At 47.0% G+C, this 18901-nt stretch overlaps 1 protein-coding gene across 1 annotated transcript; it reads left to right on the forward strand.

The window, feature by feature from the left end:
* Nucleotides 1-6609: 6609 nt before the first annotated feature.
* LOC138949831 (uncharacterized) lies at nucleotides 6610-18551 on the forward strand. The gene is made up of 9 exons (XM_070321609.1): nucleotides 6610-6662; nucleotides 8434-9307; nucleotides 10778-10876; nucleotides 12240-12383; nucleotides 13260-13274; nucleotides 14991-15096; nucleotides 15358-15430; nucleotides 15759-15957; nucleotides 18244-18551. Exons 1-9 carry the CDS (start codon nucleotides 6610-6612, stop codon nucleotides 18364-18366), a joined length of 1686 nt encoding a protein of 561 aa, XP_070177710.1. The 3' UTR covers nucleotides 18367-18551.
* Nucleotides 18552-18901: the final 350 nt, after the last annotated feature.

Genomic DNA, 18901 nt, shown 5'->3' on the forward strand with positions numbered 1-18901 from the left:
AAATTAATCAATTATGCTAAAGTTTGGAGCTCAAGATTACCACCTAACGATGTGAATGAGCTCATTTATAGAAATGCCCCGCCAGTTGAAACAAGGTAGGGGTCAGTCTGTGGAAATTTCCCCAATTGGGCCATAGCGTCGCGCGTGAGAAAACTTGCGTTTCTCCTGTTTGTTTGAAAATTAAATGTGACGTGTAAACGCAAATACTGAATAAATAAACAACACAGAACAAGGCAGAAGGTATCATTCTTTATTTTAATAACAAAATAAATCATCAAAGGCAAAAGGAAAGTGGTGTTGAGCTTGGTGAAAGTTGCATCATTTTTAAAAAAAATGGCTGCCTCAGTCAGTCAGTGGGACTACCTACCATTAGGGTGAAATAATAGGAGAGAAGGTTATTCCAGCTTGCAGGTTGTTTGCATCAGATACAGCTTGACCGTGATAGACAGATGACAATGTTCTCTCTGTGTACCCAGACCGTGATAGACAGATGACAATGTTCTCTCTGTGTACCCAGACCGTGATAGACAGGTGACAATGTTCTCTCTGTGTACCCAGACCGTGATAGACAGGTGACAATGTTCTCTCTGTGTACCCAGACCGTGATAGACAGGTGACAATGTTCTCTCTGTGTACCCAGACCGTGATAGAGACAGGTGACAATGTTCTCTCTGTGTACCCAGACCATGATAGAGACAGGTGACAATGTTCTCTCTGTGTACCCAGACCGTGATAGAGACAGATGACAATGTTCTCTCTGTGTACCCAGACCGTGATAGAGACAGGTGACAATGTTCTCTCTGTGTACCCAGACCGTGATAGACAGGTGACAATGTTCTCTCTGTGTACCCAGACCGTGATAGAGACAGATGACAATGTTCTCTCTGTGTACCCAGACCGTGATAGAGACAGGTGACAATGTTCTCTCTGTGTACCCAGACCGTGATAGAGACAGATGACAATGTTCTCTCTGTGTACCCAGACCGTGATAGACAGGTGACAATGTTCTCTCTGTGTACCCAGACCATGATAGACAGGTGACAATGTTCTCTCTGTGTACCCAGACCGTGATAGAGACAGGTGACAATGTTCTCTCTGTGTACCCAGACCGTGATAGAGACAGGTGACAATGTTCTCTCTGTGTACCCAGACCGTGATAGAGACAGATGACAATGTTCTCTCTGTGTACCCAGACCATGATAGACAGGTGACAATGTTCTCTCTGTGTACCCAGACCGTGATAGAGACAGGTGACAATGTTCTCTCTGTGTACCCAGACCGTGATAGAGACAGATGACAATGTTCTCTCTGTGTACCCAGACCGTGATAGAGACAGGTGACAATGTTCTCTCTGTGTACCCAGACCGTGATAGAGACAGGTGACAATGTTCTCTCTGTGTACCCAGACCGTGATAGAGACAGGTGACAATGTTCTCTCTGTGTACCCAGACCGTGATAGAGACAGGTGACAATGTTCTCTCTGTGTACCCAGACCGTGATAGAGACAGGTGACAATGTTCTCTCTGTGTACCCAGACCGTGATAGAGACAGGTGACAATGTTCTCTCTGTGTACCCAGACCGTGATAGACAGATGACAATGTTCTCTCTGTGTACCCAGACCGTGATAGAGACAGGTGACAATGTTCTCTCTGTGTACCCAGACCGTGATAGAGACAGGTGACAATGTTCTCTCTGTGTACCCAGACCGTGATAGAGACAGGTGACAATGTTCTCTCTGTGTACCCAGACCGTGATAGACAGATGACAATGTTCTCTCTGTGTACCCAGACCGTGATAGAGACAGGTGACAATGTTCTCTCTGTGTACCCAGACCGTGATAGAGACAGGTGACAATGTTCTCTCTGTGTACCCAGACCGTGATAGAGACAGATGACAATGTTCTCTCTGTGTACCCAGACCGTGATAGAGACAGGTGACAATGTTCTCTCTGTGTACCCAGACCGTGATAGAGACAGATGACAATGTTCTCTCTGTGTACCCAGACCGTGATAGAGACAGGTGACAATGTTCTCTCTGTGTACCCAGACCGTGATAGACAGATGACAATGTTCTCTCTGTGTACCCAGACCGTGATAGAGACAGGTGACAATGTTCTCTCTGTGTACCCAGACCGTGATAGAGACAGGTGACAATGTTCTCTCTGTGTACCCAGACCGTGATAGAGACAGATGACAATGTTCTCTCTGTGTACCCAGACCGTGATAGAGACAGGTGACAATGTTCTCTCTGTGTACCCAGACCGTGATAGAGACAGATGACAATGTTCTCTCTGTGTACCCAGACCGTGATAGAGACAGGTGACAATGTTCTCTCTGTGTACCCAGACCGTGATAGACAGGTGACAATGTTCTCTCTGTGTACCCAGACCGTGATAGAGACAGGTGACAATGTTCTCTCTGTGTACCCAGACCGTGATAGAGACAGATGACAATGTTCTCTCTGTGTACCCAGACCATGATAGAGACAGGTGACAATGTTCTCTCTGTGTACCCAGACCGTGATAGAGACAGGTGACAATGTTCTCTCTGTGTACCCAGACCGTGATATACAGGTGACAATGTTCTCTCTGTGTACCCAGACCGTGATAGACAGATGACAATGTTCTCTCTGTGTACCCAGACCGTGATAGAGACAGGTGACAATGTTCTCTCTGTGTACCCAGACCGTGATAGACAGGTGACAATGTTCTCTCTGTGTACCCAGACCGTGATAGAGACAGGTGACAATGTTCTCTCTGTGTACCCAGACCGTGATAGACAGGTGAGAATGTTCTCTCTGTGTACCCAGGCCATGATGGTGACAATGTTCTCTCTGTGTACCCAGACCGTGATAGACAGGTGACAATGTTCTCTCTGTGTACCCAGGCCATGATGGTGACAATGTTCTCTCTGTGTACCCAGACCGTGATAGACAGGTGACAATGTTCTCTCTGTGTACCCAGACCATGATAGACAGGTGACAATGTTCTCTCTGTGTACCCAGACCATGATAGAGACAGGTGACAATGTTCTCTCTGTGTACCCAGACCGTGATAGAGACAGGTGACAATGTTCTCTCTGTGTACCCAGACCGTGATAGAGACAGGTGACAATGTTCTCTCTGTGTACCCAGACCGTGATAGAGACAGGTGACAATGTTCTCTCTGTGTACCCAGACCGTGATAGAGACAGGTGACAATGTTCTCTCTGTGTACCCAGACCGTGATAGAGACAGATGACAATGTTCTCTCTGTGTACCCAGACCATGATAGACAGGTGACAATGTTCTCTCTGTGTACCCAGACCGTGATAGAGACAGATGACAATGTTCTCTCTGTGTGCCCAGACCGTGATAGAGACAGGTGACAATGTTCTCTCTGTGTACCCAGACCGTGATAGAGACAGATGACAATGTTCTCTCTGTGTACCCAGACCGTGATAGAGACAGGTGACAATGTTCTCTCTGTGTACCCAGACCGTGATAGAGACAGATGACAATGTTCTCTCTGTGTACCCAGACCGTGATAGAGACAGGTGACAATGTTCTCTCTGTGTACCCAGACCATGATAGACAGGTGAGAATGTTCTCTCTGTGTACCCAGACCGTGATAGACAGGTGACAATGTTCTCTCTGTGTACCCAGACCGTGATAGAGACAGATGACAATGTTCTCTCTGTGTACCCAGACCGTGATAGAGACTGGTGACAATGTTCTCTCTGTGTACCCAGACCGTGATAGAGACAGATGACAATGTTCTCTCTGTGTACCCAGACCGTGATAGAGACAGGTGACAATGTTCTCTCTGTGTACCCAGACCGTGATAGAGACAGATGACAATGTTCTCTCTGTGTACCCAGACCGTGATAGAGACAGATGACAATGTTCTCTCTGTGTACCCAGACCGTGATAGAGACAGGTGACAATGTTCTCTCTGTGTACCCAGACCGTGATAGAGACAGATGACAATGTTCTCTCTGTGTACCCAGACCGTGATAGAGACAGGTGACAATGTTCTCTCTGTGTACCCAGACCGTGATAGACAGGTGACAATGTTCTCTCTGTGTACCCAGACCGTGATAGAGACAGGTGACAATGTTCTATCTGTGTACCCAGACCGTGATAGAGACAGGTGACAATGTTCTCTCTGTGTACCCAGACCATGATAGACAGGTGACAATGTTCTCTCTGTGTACCCAGACCGTGATAGACAGGTGACAATGTTCTCTCTGTGTACCCAGACCGTGATAGAGACAGATGACAATGTTCTCTCTGTGTACCCAGACCGTGATAGAGACAGGTGACAATGTTCTCTCTGTGTACCCAGACCGTGATAGAGACAGGTGACAATGTTCTCTCTGTGTACCCAGACCGTGATAGAGACAGGTGACAATGTTCTCTCTGTGTACCCAGACCGTGATAGAGACAGGTGACAATGTTCTCTCTGTGTACCCAGACCGTGATAGACAGATGACAATGTTCTCTCTGTGTACCCAGACCGTGATAGACAGATGACAATGTTCTCTCTGTGTACCCAGACCGTGATAGACAGGTGACAATGTTCTCTCTGTGTACCCAGACCGTGATAGACAGGTGACAATGTTCTCTCTGTGTACCCAGACCGTGATAGACAGGTGACAATGTTCTCTCTGTGTACACAGGCCATGCAGGTGAAAGCAAAGGAGGGCGAACAGTTGCTGAGTAAGGTAGCGTTACCATGGAGACGCCCTCTGAGCGTCCTGCTGCAGCGGTCACATGACCCTCACCGACTGGTTGCCATGGCTACCATGGTATACAGACGAGGAGGGAAGCGGACGTGTGAGTCGTGGGACCAGCTGCTTACCTCCCTTGGCAACAACCACCCCTGTGTAGACACAGCGGGAAACCTGTGTTTGTAGGTCACACCTTGCAGCAATGATGGTTATACAAATATTATACATTATTTGTATGTTTGACCAAAATATGACATTTTACACAGATCGAGACAGCCAGTGTTCATCCGAGCGGTCGAGATCTGTGTAAAATGTCATATTTTGGTCAAGAATGCAACTAACATTTATGTATCGATCGATTCTGGTTAAAATTTCTTTTAGTTTTATGATTGAATGCACACAAACATGCACTGTTTTGTAGTCTCGGCTGGCTGCCTAAATATGAAGTTTTGTCGGCCTCTGACGTCACATAACTCAAAGAAGGGAAATCGAGTGTTCAATGGATACATTATATAGTGTTAACATCCCTGTATGGAGGAGATATCTGGCATGAATAGAAGATGTTGGGCAATAACTCTGTTCGGTTTGTATGGGTTTGAAAGAGTGAACAGGGCAGGGATGTAGCTCAGTCAGTAGCGCGCTGGATTTGTATCCAGTTGGCCGCTGTCAGCGTGAGTTCGTCCCCACGTTCGGCGAGAGATTTATTTCTCAGAGTCAACTTTGTGTGCAGACTCTCCTCGGTGTCCGAACACCCCCGTGTGTACACGCAAGCACAAGACCAAGTGCGCACGAAAAAGATCCTGTAATCCATGTCAGAGTTCGGTGGGTTATAGAAACACGAAAATACCCAGCATGCTTCCTCCGAAAACGGTGTATGGCTGCCTAAATGGCGGGGTAAAAAACGGTCATACACGTAAAATTCCACTCGTGCAAAAAACACGAGTGTACGTGAGAGTTTCAGCCCACGAAGGCAGAAGAAGAAGAAGAAAGAGTGAATAAACTTTGCTTTTAATAAGTAAACATTTCCCACATGACAATATAGGCCAGTCACTAGCGTAGTAGCGAAGAGTGTGTTCAAGACGCTAGGACAAGGAGCATGTGTTGTTTCAAGCTTGTCTGACTAAAAGCAAGAGCAGTAACCGATACAAGGCAGACAGAGTCCTTACTCTGTAGACAGAAATGGACCCTGTAGAATGTTAGCAGAAGGAAATGAATAGAGTCAACATCTCTATTACAATGGTAGTGAGAGTCAACATCTCTGTTACTATGGTAGTGAGAGTCAACATCCCTGTTACTATGGTAGTGAGAGTCAACATCTCTGTTACTATGGTAGTGAGAGTCAACATCTCTGTTACTATGGTAGTGAGAGTCAACATCTCTGTTACTATGGTAGTGAGAGTCAACATCTCTGTTACTATGGTAGTGAGAGTCAACATCTCTGTTACTATGGTAGTGAGAGTCAACATCTCTATTACTATGGTAGTTAGTTAAAGCCATATGTACTCGATGACTATACACGCTAATTGCTTTACCAACAGCTGGAGACATGCTAAATTAAGTTCCCTGCAAAATATTGTGGTCTAGGACCCCTTCAATGTTGAGATATGTTAATTTTCATTTTGATCTGGATCGTCCTATTTATAGATTTGCCAACAGAGGTAGCGTTGACGCAAGGGAAATAACTCCGCGTCTTTGTTTACATCCAAAGTTTTTGAGACTCTAAAACAAGCTGTAATGCATGTATATGGTCCGCGCATGGCGACATATCGTCATTACATGGTCTTATGGTGCGTTTGACATCGATTATGGGCAAACTACACTTTGTAAACACGGGAGCGCGTACATATGCCTTTAACATCACCTGTTACTATGGTAGTGAGAGTCAACATCTCTATTACAATGGTAGTGAGAGTCAACATCCCTGTTACTATGGTAGTTAGAGAACCGGCACGGTTGGCCTAGTGGTAAGGCGTCCGCCCCGTGATCGGGAGGTTGTGGGTTCGAACCCCGGCCGGGTCATACCTAAGACTTTAAAATTGGCAATCTAGTGGCTGCTCCGCCTGGCGTCTGGCATTATGGGGTTAGTGCAAGGACTGGTTGGTCCGGTGTCAGAATAATGTGACTGGGTGAGACATGAAGCCCGTGCTGCGACTTCTGTCTTGTGTGTGGCGCACGTTATATCTCAAAGCAGCACCGCCCTGATATGGCCCTTCGTGGTCGGCTGAGTGTTAAAGCCATATGTACTCGATGACTATACACGCTAATTGCTTTACCAACAGCTGGAGACATGCTAAATTAAGTTCCCTGCAAAATATTGTGGTCTAGGACCCCTTCAATGCATGTATATGGTCCGCGCATGGCGACATATCGTCATTACATGGTCTTATGGTGCGTTTGACATCGATTATGGGCAAACTACACTTTGTAAACACGGGAGCGCGTACATATGCCTTTAAGCAAACAAACAAACAAACTATGGTAGTTAGAGTCAACATCACTGTTACTATGGTAGTGAGAGTCAACATCACTGTTACTATGGTAGTGAGAGTCAACATCACTGTTACTATGGTAGTGATCGGAAGATACATATCTGCCAAGGTGACGCCACATTGTTCAAATCATGGAAAGTCAGAAACGGTTCTCTTTGTAACATCCACAGGAATTGAAATATACGGTACTTGTTTATCATACACATGTTTCTTTTTTACATTTAGTCAAGTTTTGACTAAATGTTTTAACGTAGAGGGGGGAATCGAGACGAGGGTCGTGGTGTATGTGTGTGTCTGTCTGTCTGTCTGTCTGTCTGTCTGTCTGTCTGTCTGTCTGTCTGTCTGTCTGTCTGTCTGTCACTGTGTGTGTAGAGCGATTCAGACTAAACTACTGGACCGATCTTTATGAAATTTTACATGAGAGTTCCTGGGAATGATATCCTCAGACGTTGTTGTCTTTTTTTTGTTTTGATAAATGTCATTGATGACGTCATATCCGTGTTTTTTGTGAAAGTTCAGGCGGAACTGCCACGCTCTCATTTTTCAACAAAATTGGTTGAAATTTTGGTCAAGTAATCTTCGACGAAGCCCGGACTTCGGTATTGCATTTCAGCTTGGTGGCTTAAAAATTAATTAATGACTTTGGTCATTAAAAATCTGAAAATTGTAAAAAAAAAAATTTTTTTATAAAACGATTTAAATTTATGTTCATCTTATTTTCCATCATTTTCTGATTCCAAAAACATATAAATATGTTATATTTGGATTAAAAACAAGCTCTGAAAATTAAAAATATAAAAATTATTATCAAAATTAAATTTTTGAAATCAATTTAAAAACACTTTCATCTTATTCCTTGTCGGTTCCTGATTCCAAAAACATATAGATATGATATGTTTGGATTAAAAACACGCTCAGAAAGTTAAAACGAAGAGAGGTACAGAAAAGCGTGCTATGTATCCTTCTCAGCGCAACGAATACCCCGCTCTTCTTGTCAATTTCACTGCCTTTGCCATGAGCGGTGAACTGACGATGCTACGAGTATACGGTCTTGCTGAAAAATTGCATTGCGTTCAGTTTCATTCTGTGAGTTCGACAGCTACTTGACTAAATATTGTATTTTCGCCTTACGCGACTTGTTTTATCCATTTTCCTGACACTCATAAGTAATTAAGATGTGTTTGAGTGTGTGTGCAGCAATGAAATGTAAGGTGTGCTTCGTGTGTGTGTGCAGCCAACCCATGCTGTTGTGTTTCCCAGAAACCTTCATCCAGGGATTCCTTCACTTTTTGCTGAATCAGCAGGACTGCGTATCCCCCGACAGTCTGCACAGGTTTGTCCGTCAGCTGGGCCAAGCGTCGGGTCAGAGGTCACCGCTGGTTCAGCCACTCATGGACAGGCTGGTGTCTCTCGTTGCTGACCGCTGCAGATTGGTGGACGATGGTGCCGATGAAGGTGGAGTGTGTGACAGGGAAGGGGGAGGGGGGAAGGACGTTCTTGTCAGACATGGTGCTGTTGAGTTGGACAGTGCTAGCGTTCATCCTGGCGACAAGTCAGAAAGCGGTGTCAGAGACAAAAGTACTGTGGACATTCACTGTGCAGACAGATCTAAACGGGGGATGTCATGTGGCAGTGGTGTGGGTCTGGGTGTGGGTGTGGGTGTGGGTGTGGGTGTGCCGCCATGTCAGGACGCAAGGGAAAGCAAGTCAGTTTGTGTTTCTCGCTCTGGCGCTGAGGATGGTAGAAGTAAGGTGTGTAGCAACCTGTCCGGCATCACTCGCATGCACAGTCAACACCTGACTGACCTTGATGCACACACAGCTACACTGCCGTCTGACCTTCACCCTGCGACCTTGAGGTCACCTTCTTCCTCAAAGAGGTCGGAAAGGTCATGCGCGGTCAAGGACGCCCAAGAAGCCGACAGTTCAGTCATTGTGGTGGACAGTGATGGGGAGGAGGAGGTGTGCGTTGCCGTGGAGACCGGGGGGAGTGTTGGGAGGGATGAGGCCGACCACAGGGCAGTCTATGCAAACAGCCAGGTGGACACCACTCCAGCACAACTGGATCACCCTGGTCATGGTGTGGCTGACATTGAGGCTGAGTACAAGGTCTGCTCAATTCTTGTTTTGAATCATAATGTTCCTATTTCATTCTTTTGTATTTTGTGTGTGTGTGTGTGTGTGTGTGTGTGTGTGTGTGTGTGTGTGTGTGATTACAAGAGATGTGTTCCTGTGTTCGATAAATTTACGTTCCTTCCTTTGGGTTGCAAGTATTGATTGTGTCGCATGTCTCAGTATGTAGATTTTCATTTGCATCTTGATTTTTAACTTTCATGTTGGGACACAATTATTATTCGTTATTTCTATTTTTGACCAAAATATGACATTTTACACAGATCAAGACAGTCAGTGTTCCTCCGAGACCGCGCTAGCGGTCGAGGTGAACAATGTTTGTCGAGATCTGTATAAAATGTCATATTTTGGTCAAAAATGCAAATCAATCAATCAATCAATCGATGACGCTTATATCGCGCATATTCCGTGGGTACAGTTCTAGGCGCTCTGCAGTGATGCCGTGTGAGATGAAATTTTATACGGCCAGTAGATGCAGGCATGGGAATTGTCCGCCGAATGGCGGATTTCCGCCGAATTTTTTTTTTGTTCCGCCGAAAATGCAAAAGTGTCCGCCGAAAAAATAAAGGGGGGAGGCACACAAAAAAAGCACCGGTTACTTTGGCCTTTGCGCAAAAGCCCGCGAAAACTTTCCGTACTTTGTTCACGCACTACTACCGCCCGCCTCAGTTATTGAACTTTTATGTTTGAAAGTAAACCAGATTGCACAGATTGTGTTACAAGTTACATTTTCCTGTTTGTCTCAACAGATAAATTTTTTTACAAATGTAAACCATATATATATATAATACATGTAAGCAAAATTTGGTATGTTTTTTGTACTAAAAACTCTGATTCTAAAAACAGAATTTAATGGCAAACTTGGAGCTCAGATGACACCAGATTGCACCATCTGGGTTCTTTGGAGAAAAAAATTTCCGGGGGGGCATGCCCCCGGACCCCCCTAGTAAGGCTAGGCGCTTCGCGTCGTCGACTTGACGCTTCGCGTCTTCAGTTATAAATTTTCCGCCTTTTTTACAATTTTCAATTCCCATGCCTGAGATGGTAAATAACATATTTTGGTCAAAAATGCAAATAACATTCATGTATCGATCGATTCTGGTTAGAATTCCTTTCAGTTTTTATGATTGAACACTATTTTTTAGTCTGGGCTGGCCGCCTAAATATGAAGTTTTGTCAGCCTCTGATGTCACATGGCTCAAAGAAGGAAAATCCAGTGTTCAATCGATACATTAGCTAATTTAGCAGTTCTGCAAAGTACATGTAACACAATGCTGACAACAAGCTGAAGCATTAGAGCCTCCTTTTGATGAGGAATTGTCTGAGTTGTTACTCCAACAGGTATTGGTGTTTGTGTTGTCTGACGGAACATTGTTAGCAGTGAACGAGCGGTGAGAAAGGTGTGGTGTGGCTGTGACCTGTGACCCCCATGATCTTGCATCGCAGGGAGACGTACAGAGACTGCGCGAGGCCTTGTCTTCCGGAGAGGAAGATGCACCTGGTGACCTTGACCTCGACTTCCTGGCTGCCCTGCCCGCCTCGCAGGTTGAAACTATATAGTTCTTTTCAGTCAAAAAAACCAACACATTTATCAGTTGAACTATTTTGAAACTCTCTTTGTGCTTTGGTGGCCCTTGCCTTGAGCTGTAGCTCTATAATCTGATACATTGGTCATTGTAGCTCTATAATCTGATACATTGGTCATTGTGTTTATCCAACATATGTGAGAGAGACACCCGTGAGATAATAATCGTTCAAATCACACGTGTGTATATCATGTAAATGAGGTCATGTCAAGCAAGTCTGGCAGGGACCTGTTTTTCCACAGCTTATGATGCCAAAGTCACCGAGACAAACGTCATTATAGAAAAAAAAATTGCGCTCGCTAATTATCCTCGATGAATCTTTAGAACTAACACGTCACGCCACACTCTCAGAGTGACGTTTCTTTGCTTTGACGTAATAGATTGCACGAGGCTTTAGAAGAGATCGAGGTTCCAAAACAAGCGTCTTCAATTTAGCTGCCTCGACTGCAGGACATTTTCAGTAAAATACACGTAAGTACAGTATGTAGGATAAACAGAATACTACATGGCTTGCTGTGTCGTACCAGATTTACACTCGTTGCTTTTTCAAATAGTGAACAGCTCGCTTTCGCTCGCAGTTCAATATTTAAAAAAAAACCTCGTGTAAATCTGGTACGACACAACAAACCATGTAGTATTCTCTATTTCTCAGAGTTAACCCCCCCCCCCCCCCCCCCCCTATCGCTCGGCGTCCTTCTTTTTAAACTCTCCTCCTGAACCCCCAGAGGATCAAGCGAGGTGGGTGTGTGGGGAGGAGGGTGGGTTTGGGGGTGGATTTCACGCATCACTGCAAGTTGCCCCCCCCATCCCCACAGCCCTGAACGTCAACCAAATGTTGTACTAGCCTTTGGCAAGTGATTCTCAACATTTACTAGCCAAAGAGCAAACTTTACTTGCCAAACCAACCATTTGTTTCAGCAAAGTTACTCGCATTTGGAGAGTAGGTGAACATTTTTACTTGCCAGTTACATGTTTCTTCTTGCCATGGCGAGTGAAATACTCGCCACTTTTAGGCCTGCCTCACCCTAAATGGCGGGGTAAAAAACGGTCATACACGTAAAATTCCACTCGTGCAAAAACAACCACGAGTGTACGTGGGAGTTTCAGCCCACGAACGCAGAAGAAGAAGAAGAAGGCCTGCCTCACAAATAGCAGTGGTGACACCGACCACAAATAGCAGTGGTGACTGTTGTGTGCAGGTGGCGGCGGTGTGTCAAGGGGTGGGGCTTGCTGTGTGCAGGTGGCGGCGGTGTGTCAAGGGGTAGGGCTTGCTGTGTGCAGGTGGCGGCGGTGTGTCAAGGGGTGGGGCTTGCTGTGTGCAGGTGGCGGCGGTGTGTCAAGGGGTAGGGCTTGCTGCAGTCCAGTCCTTCCTGCTCCCTGATGTGCTGCAACGTGTGGTGACCCTCTCCAACAAGTTGAGTCATGGAGCCAGCACAGCATTAGTCCAGGCTATCATCACACACACAGTGAGTAGTGTGACCCTCTCCCACAAGTTGAGTCATGGAGCCAGCACAGCTTTAGTGCATGCTATCATCACACACACAGTGAGTTGCGTCTTTGAGTCGTCTGTATGGATCCCGTCATGTCTGTGTACAGACTCTATTAAAGCGACGGGCATGACAGTAAAATGTCTATAAGACTCAGGTTCCTTCATTGGAACCTCCTTTCTAAACCTGAACAAACACACAGAGCATGAGGTCTCACAAAATGGACGGAGTCTTAAAGTGGTTAGGGTAAATTCACACATTTAATATAACACAAAATCAGAAAAATTAAGGTCTTAAAAATGGGGAGTCCACACTCTTTGTTAAAAGCAAAAATAGCAGTCTAAAAAATAGCAAGTGCGCTGGCTGTTCTTTGAGTTAAAATGGAGGTTGAGATGAAGCGTGGTTTGCTGTGCAGTTGATGAGTGTGGAGGTTGAGATGACGCGTGGTTTGCTGTGCAGTTGATGAGTATGGAGGTTGAGATGAAGCGTGGTTTGCTGTGCAGTTCATGTGTGTGGAGGTTGAGATGAAGCGTGGTTTGTTGTGCAGTTCATGAGTGTGGAGGTTGAGATGAAGCGTGGTTTGCTGTGCAGTTCATGAGTGTGGAGGTTGAGATGAAGCGTGGTTTGCTGTGCAGTTCATGAGTGTGGAGGTTGAGATGAAGCGTGGTTTGTTGTGCAGTTCATGAGTGTGGAGGTTGAGATGAAGTGTGGTTTGCTGTGCAGTTCATGAGTGTGGAGGTTGAGATGAAGCGTGGTTTGCTGTGCAGTTCATGAGTGTGGAGGTTGAGATGAAGTGTGGTTTGCTGTGCAGTTCATGAGTGTGGAGGTTGAGATGAAGTGTGGTTTGTTGTGCAGTTCATGAGTGTGGAGGTTGAGATGAAGCGTGGTTTGTTGTGCAGTTCATGAGTGTGGAGGTTGAGATGAAGCGTGGTTTGTTGTGCAGTTCATGAGTGTGGAGGTTGAGATGAAGCGTGGTTTGCTGTGCTGTTCATGAGTGTGGAGGTTGAGATGAAGCGTGGTTTGCTGTGCAGTTCATGAGTGTGGAGGTTGAGATGAAGCGTGGTTTGCTGTGCAGTTCATGAGTGTGGAGGTTGAGATGAAGCGTGGTTTGCTGTGCAGTTCATGAGTGTGGAGGTTGAGATGAAGCGTGGTTTGCTGTGCAGTTCATGAGTGTGGAGGTTGAGATGAAGCGTGGTTTGCTGTGCAGTTCATGAGTGTGGAGGTTGAGATGAAGTGTGGTTTGCTGTGCAGTTCATGAGTGTGGAGGTTGAGATGAAGCGTGGTTTGCTGTGCAGTTCATGAGTGTGGAGGTTGAGATGAAGTGTGGTTTGCTGTGCAGTTCATGAGTGTGGAGGTTGAGATGAAGCGTGGTTTGCTGTGCAGTTCATGAGTATGGAGGTTGAGATGACGCGTGGTTTGCTGTGCAGTTCAAGAGTGTGGAGGTTGAGATGACGCGTGGTTTGTTGTGCAGTTCATGAGTGTGGAGGTTGAGATGAAGCGTGGTTTGTTGTGCAGTTCATGAGTATGGAGGTTGAGATGAAGCGTGGTTTGCTGTGCAGTTCATGAGTGTGGAGGTTGAGATGAAGCGTGGTTTGCTGTGCAGTTCATGAGTGTGGAGGTTGAGATGAAGCGTGGTTTGTTGTGCAGTTCATGAGTGTGGAGGTTGAGATGAAGCGTGGTTTGCTGTGCAGTTGATGAGTATGGAGGTTGAGATGAAGCGTGGTTTGTTGTGCAGTTCATGAGTGTGGAGGTTGAGATGAAGCGTGGTTTGCTGTGCAGTTCATGAGTGTGGAGGTTGAGATGAAGCGTGGTTTGCTGTGCAGTTCATGAGTGTGGAGGTTGAGATGAAGCGTGGTTTGTTGTGCAGTTCATGAGTGTGGAGGTTGAGATGAAGCGTGGTTTGCTGTGCAGTTCATGAGTGTGGAGGTTGAGATGACGCGTGGTTTGTTGTGCAGTTCATGAGTGTGGAGGTTGAGATGAAGCGTGGTTTGTTGTGCAGTTCATGAGTGTGGAGGTTGAGATGACGCGTGGTTTGTTGTGCAGTTCATGAGTGTGGAGGTTGAGATGAAGCGTGGTTTGCTGTGCAGTTCATGAGTGTGGAGGTTGAGATGAAGCGTGGTTTGCTGTGCAGTTCATGAGTGTGGAGGTTGAGATGACGCATGGTTTGTTGTGCAGTTCATGAGTGTGGAGGTTGAGATGAAGCGTGGTTTGTTGTGCAGTTCATGAGTGTGGAGGTTGAGATGAAGCGTGGTTTGCTGTGCAGTTCATGAGTGTGGAGGTTGAGATGACGCGTGGTTTGCTGTGCAGTTCAAGAGTGTTGAGGTTGAGATGAAGCGTGGTTTGCTGTGCAGTTCATGAGTGTGGAGGTTGAGATGAAGCGTGGTTTGCTGTGCAGTTCATGAGTGTGGAGGTTGAGATGACGCGTGGTTTGCTGTGCAGTTCATGAGTGTGGAGGTTGAGATGAAGCGTGGTTTGCTGTGCAGTTGATGAGTGTGGAGGTTGAGATGAAGCGTGGTTTGCTGTGCAGTTGATGAGTGTGGAGGTTGAGATGACGCGTGGTTTGCTGTGCAGTTGATGAGTATGGAGGAGACAGCGTCACGTGACATGACGTCATGCCTGAGTGACCTGGCCGCCGCCTTCCCAGAACAACTGGCCGCTGTTCTGTGTGACTGTCTGCAGCAAGCACCGCTCAGTGGGTTCCTTGTCTGTCTGTTTATCTGTCTGGCTCTCTGTCTGTCACACTCTCTCTCTCTCTCTCTCTCTCTCTCTCTCTCTCTCTCTCTTAGACTGACCGCTGTTCTGTGTGACTGTCTGTAGCAGACACCGCTCAGTGAGTTCCTTGGGTGTGTGTCTCTCTGTCTGTCTGTCTTTGTCTCTCTCCCTGTCTGTCTCTCTGTCAGCAAGATTGGTGCAGTACTGTACCAACCCTTGAAGCGGTCGTCTCATGTTGCAGGCAGTGTTCAGGCAGAAGTGATGTCGTCAGTCTGCAAGAGCTGGGACCCTCCCGCCCTGCTCGGCTTCATCAGGTACATGTATTGTTTGTCATCACTCCCTGTGGTCAAGTATTTTCTGTAGTGCCTAGCTGTTGTACAGAGAAGGCTACCTTCATCAGAATTGTATCTGATACATGTAGTTCATTGTATAGTGTAATATAGCCACACACACACAAGCTTGCACACACACACAAACATACACACACACACACACACACACACACACACACACACACACACAAACAAGCTTGCACACAAATATACAGACAAACACACACCATACACACACCCACACACACCAAATTTCAACTTTCATTTTTTCAATTCCCCCCCCCCTCCCCCCCCCCCCCCCCCCTGTCAGAGGTGTGTGCAGGTCAGACAGACAGGTAGACCAACACCTGGTCACAGTGCTGCAAAGTGCGGTCAACAGACATGTGGATTTGAACCCCGATGACCTGCTGGCCGTGCTGCGTGTGCTGGAGACAGGGGCTTTCCCCTTAGCCGCTGACGTCAAATACGGCCGTCTAGTGCTCACCCTGGTCAGGGCCCACAGGAAGCAGGTAAGGACCTTAGTCGTTGACGTCAAGTACGGCCGTCTAGTGCTCACCCTGGTCAGGGCCCACAGGAAGCAGGTAAGGACCTTAGTCGCTACAGCCTGGTCAGGGCCCACAGGAAGCAGGTAAGGACCTTAGTCGCTACAGCCTGGTCAGGGCCCACAGGAACCAGGTAAGGACCTTAGTCGCTACAGCCTGGTCAGGGCCCACAGGAACCAGGTAAGGACCTTAGTCGCTACAGCCTGGTCAGGGCCCACAGGAACCAGGTAAGGACCTTAGTCGCTACAGCCTGGTCAGGGCCCACAGGAACCAGGTAAGGACCTTAGTCGCTACAGTCTGGTCAGGGCCCACAGGAACCAGGTAAGGACCTTAGTCGCTACAGCCTGGTCAGGGCCCACAGGAACCAGGTAAGGACCTTAGTCGCTACAGCCTGGTCAGGGCCCACAGGAACCAGGTAAGGACCTTAGTCGCTACAGCCTGGTCAGGGCCCACAGGAACCAGGTAAGGACCTTAGTCGCTACAGCCTGGTCAGGGCCCACAGGAACCAGGTAAGGACCTTAGTCGCTACAGTCTGGTCAGGGCCCACAGGAACCAGGTAAGGACCTTAGTCGCTACAGCCTGGTCAGGGCCCACAGGAACCAGGTAAGGACCTTAGTCGCTACAGCCTGGTCAGGGCCCACAGGAAGCAGGTAAGGACCTTAGTCGCTACAGTCTGGTCAGGGCCCACAGGAACCAGGTAAGGACCTTAGTCGCTACAGCCTGGTCAGGGCCCACAGGAACCAGGTAAGGACCATAGTCGCTACAGCCTGGTCAGGGCCCACAGGAACCAGGTAAGGACCTTAGTCGCTACAGCCTGGTCAGGGCCCACAGGAACCAGGTAAGGACCTTAGTCGCTACAGCCTGGTCAGGGCCCACAGGAACCAGGTAAGGACCTTAGTCGCTACAGCCTGGTCAGGGCCCACAGGAACCAGGTAAGGACCATAGTCGCTACAGCCTGGTCAGGGCCCACAGGAACCAGGTAAGGACCTTAGTCGCTACAGCCTGGTCAGGGCCCACAGGAACCAGGTAAGGACCTTAGTCGCTACAGCCTGGTCAGGGCCCACAGGAACCAGGTAAGGACCTTAGTCGCTACAGTCTGGTCAGGGCCCACAGGAACCAGGTAAGGACCTTAGTCGCTACAGTCTGGTCAGGGCCCACAGGAACCAGGTAAGGACCTTAGTCGCTACAGCCTGGTCAGGGCCCACAGGAACCAGGTAAGGACCTTAGTCGCTACAGCCTGGTCAGGGCCCACAGGAACCAGGTAAGGACCTTAGTCGCTACAGCCTGGTCAGGGCCCACAGGAACCAGGTAAGGACCTTAGTCGCTACAGCCTGGTCAGGGCCCACAGGAACCAGGTAAGGACCTTAGTCGCTACAGCCTGGTCAGGGCCCACAGGAACCAGGTAAGGACCTTAGTCGCTACAGCCTGGTCAGGGCCCACAGGAACCAGGTAAGGACCATAGTCGCTACAGCCTGGTCAGGGCCCACAGGAACCAGGTAAGGACCTTAGTCGCTACAGCCAAACCCCCATTTTAAGACCACCAACATTCTGAGAAAATCAAGTCTTAAAAAGTATTCTTAGGAGGGAGTCTTAAACTGGGGGTCATTTGACAGAGGTCAAGCCTCACATTGATAGGTTGAAGTCAGTTTCATGAAGAAATGTGACCACAGTTATGCCGGCGGTCACCCGTCTCTGGTTTGCAAGTCTCAGCACTCTATAGTGGGTTCTCTCCCTTTGTCACTATCAAGCAAGTCTCTGCGCTCAATAGCGGATTCTTCACAAAGCTTTGGCACTGAATTGACTGTAATAAAACTTTGGCACTGAATTGACTGTAATAAAACTTTGGCACTGAATTGACTGTAATAAAACTTTGGCACTGAATTGACTGTAATAAAACTTTGGCACTGAATTGACTGTAATAAAACTTTGGCACTGAATTGACTGTATTAAAACTTTGGCACTGAATTGACTGTAATAAAACTTTGGCACTGAATTGACTGTAATAAAACTTTGGGCTCAATTAATATCTGGCTTTAGGTCATCGCACAAAGTTTATTTTTAGGTATTCCTGGTGTGTGGTCACCTAATTACATCCCCCGAATTGAGCTGTGTAGCTCTTGGGGCGATTGAGACTGTTTTCTTGTTAGTTATAATCCCTTTACCAGAACATGTGAGCAGTACTATTTCTGTGTTAAGTCTGTGTCTTTGGTGTGTGTAGGTGTGATTGTCATTGTTACCGTGTATCACGTGCAGATGACGTCGCTTCACTCAGCGGTGCTGCACAGCATTGCCGGCGTTCACACCTCACTGGTTCGCAAGTCTCTGCGTTCCTTGGTGGATTCTCTCCCTTCCTTGGTGGATTCTCTCCCTTCTTAGCTCTGAAGCCAGTCTTTGCAACACTGCATGTTTGTGTGTGTATGTATGTGTGTGCAAGCGTGTTTGTTTGGGCGTTTATCACTATGTGTGTGAATTGGTATGTGAATGTGTTTGTGGTTTGTCAAACTATGTGACTAAAGATTGTTTTTCTGGTGTGCATTTGTTGAGCAATAAACTATTGATTGACCACATTGCTGATTTCACTAGTCTGTGTTATAGTGAGTGTGGAATGTGTGTGTGTGAGTGTGACTCCGTTGTGTGCATTAAGTGTGCTTGTGTCCTGTTTGTATGCACAAGTATGTGTGTGTTAATAATGTGAATGCTGTGTGTGTGTGTGTGTGTGTGTGTTAGAGAATCTGCAGCCTTGCCAAGTTCTTTGTTTTGCAAAAACAGAAAACGTAGATGTAGAGAATACTACATGGCTTCCTGTTTGATACCAGTTTTACAGGAGTTGTGTTATTAAATATTGAACTGCGAGCAAAAGCAAGCTTTTCAATATTTGAAAACGCAACGATCAGTGTAAATCTGGTATCAC

This window comes from Littorina saxatilis, linkage group LG16 (genome assembly GCF_037325665.1).
Source record: "Littorina saxatilis isolate snail1 linkage group LG16, US_GU_Lsax_2.0, whole genome shotgun sequence".
NCBI lineage: Eukaryota > Metazoa > Mollusca > Gastropoda > Littorinimorpha > Littorinidae > Littorina > Littorina saxatilis.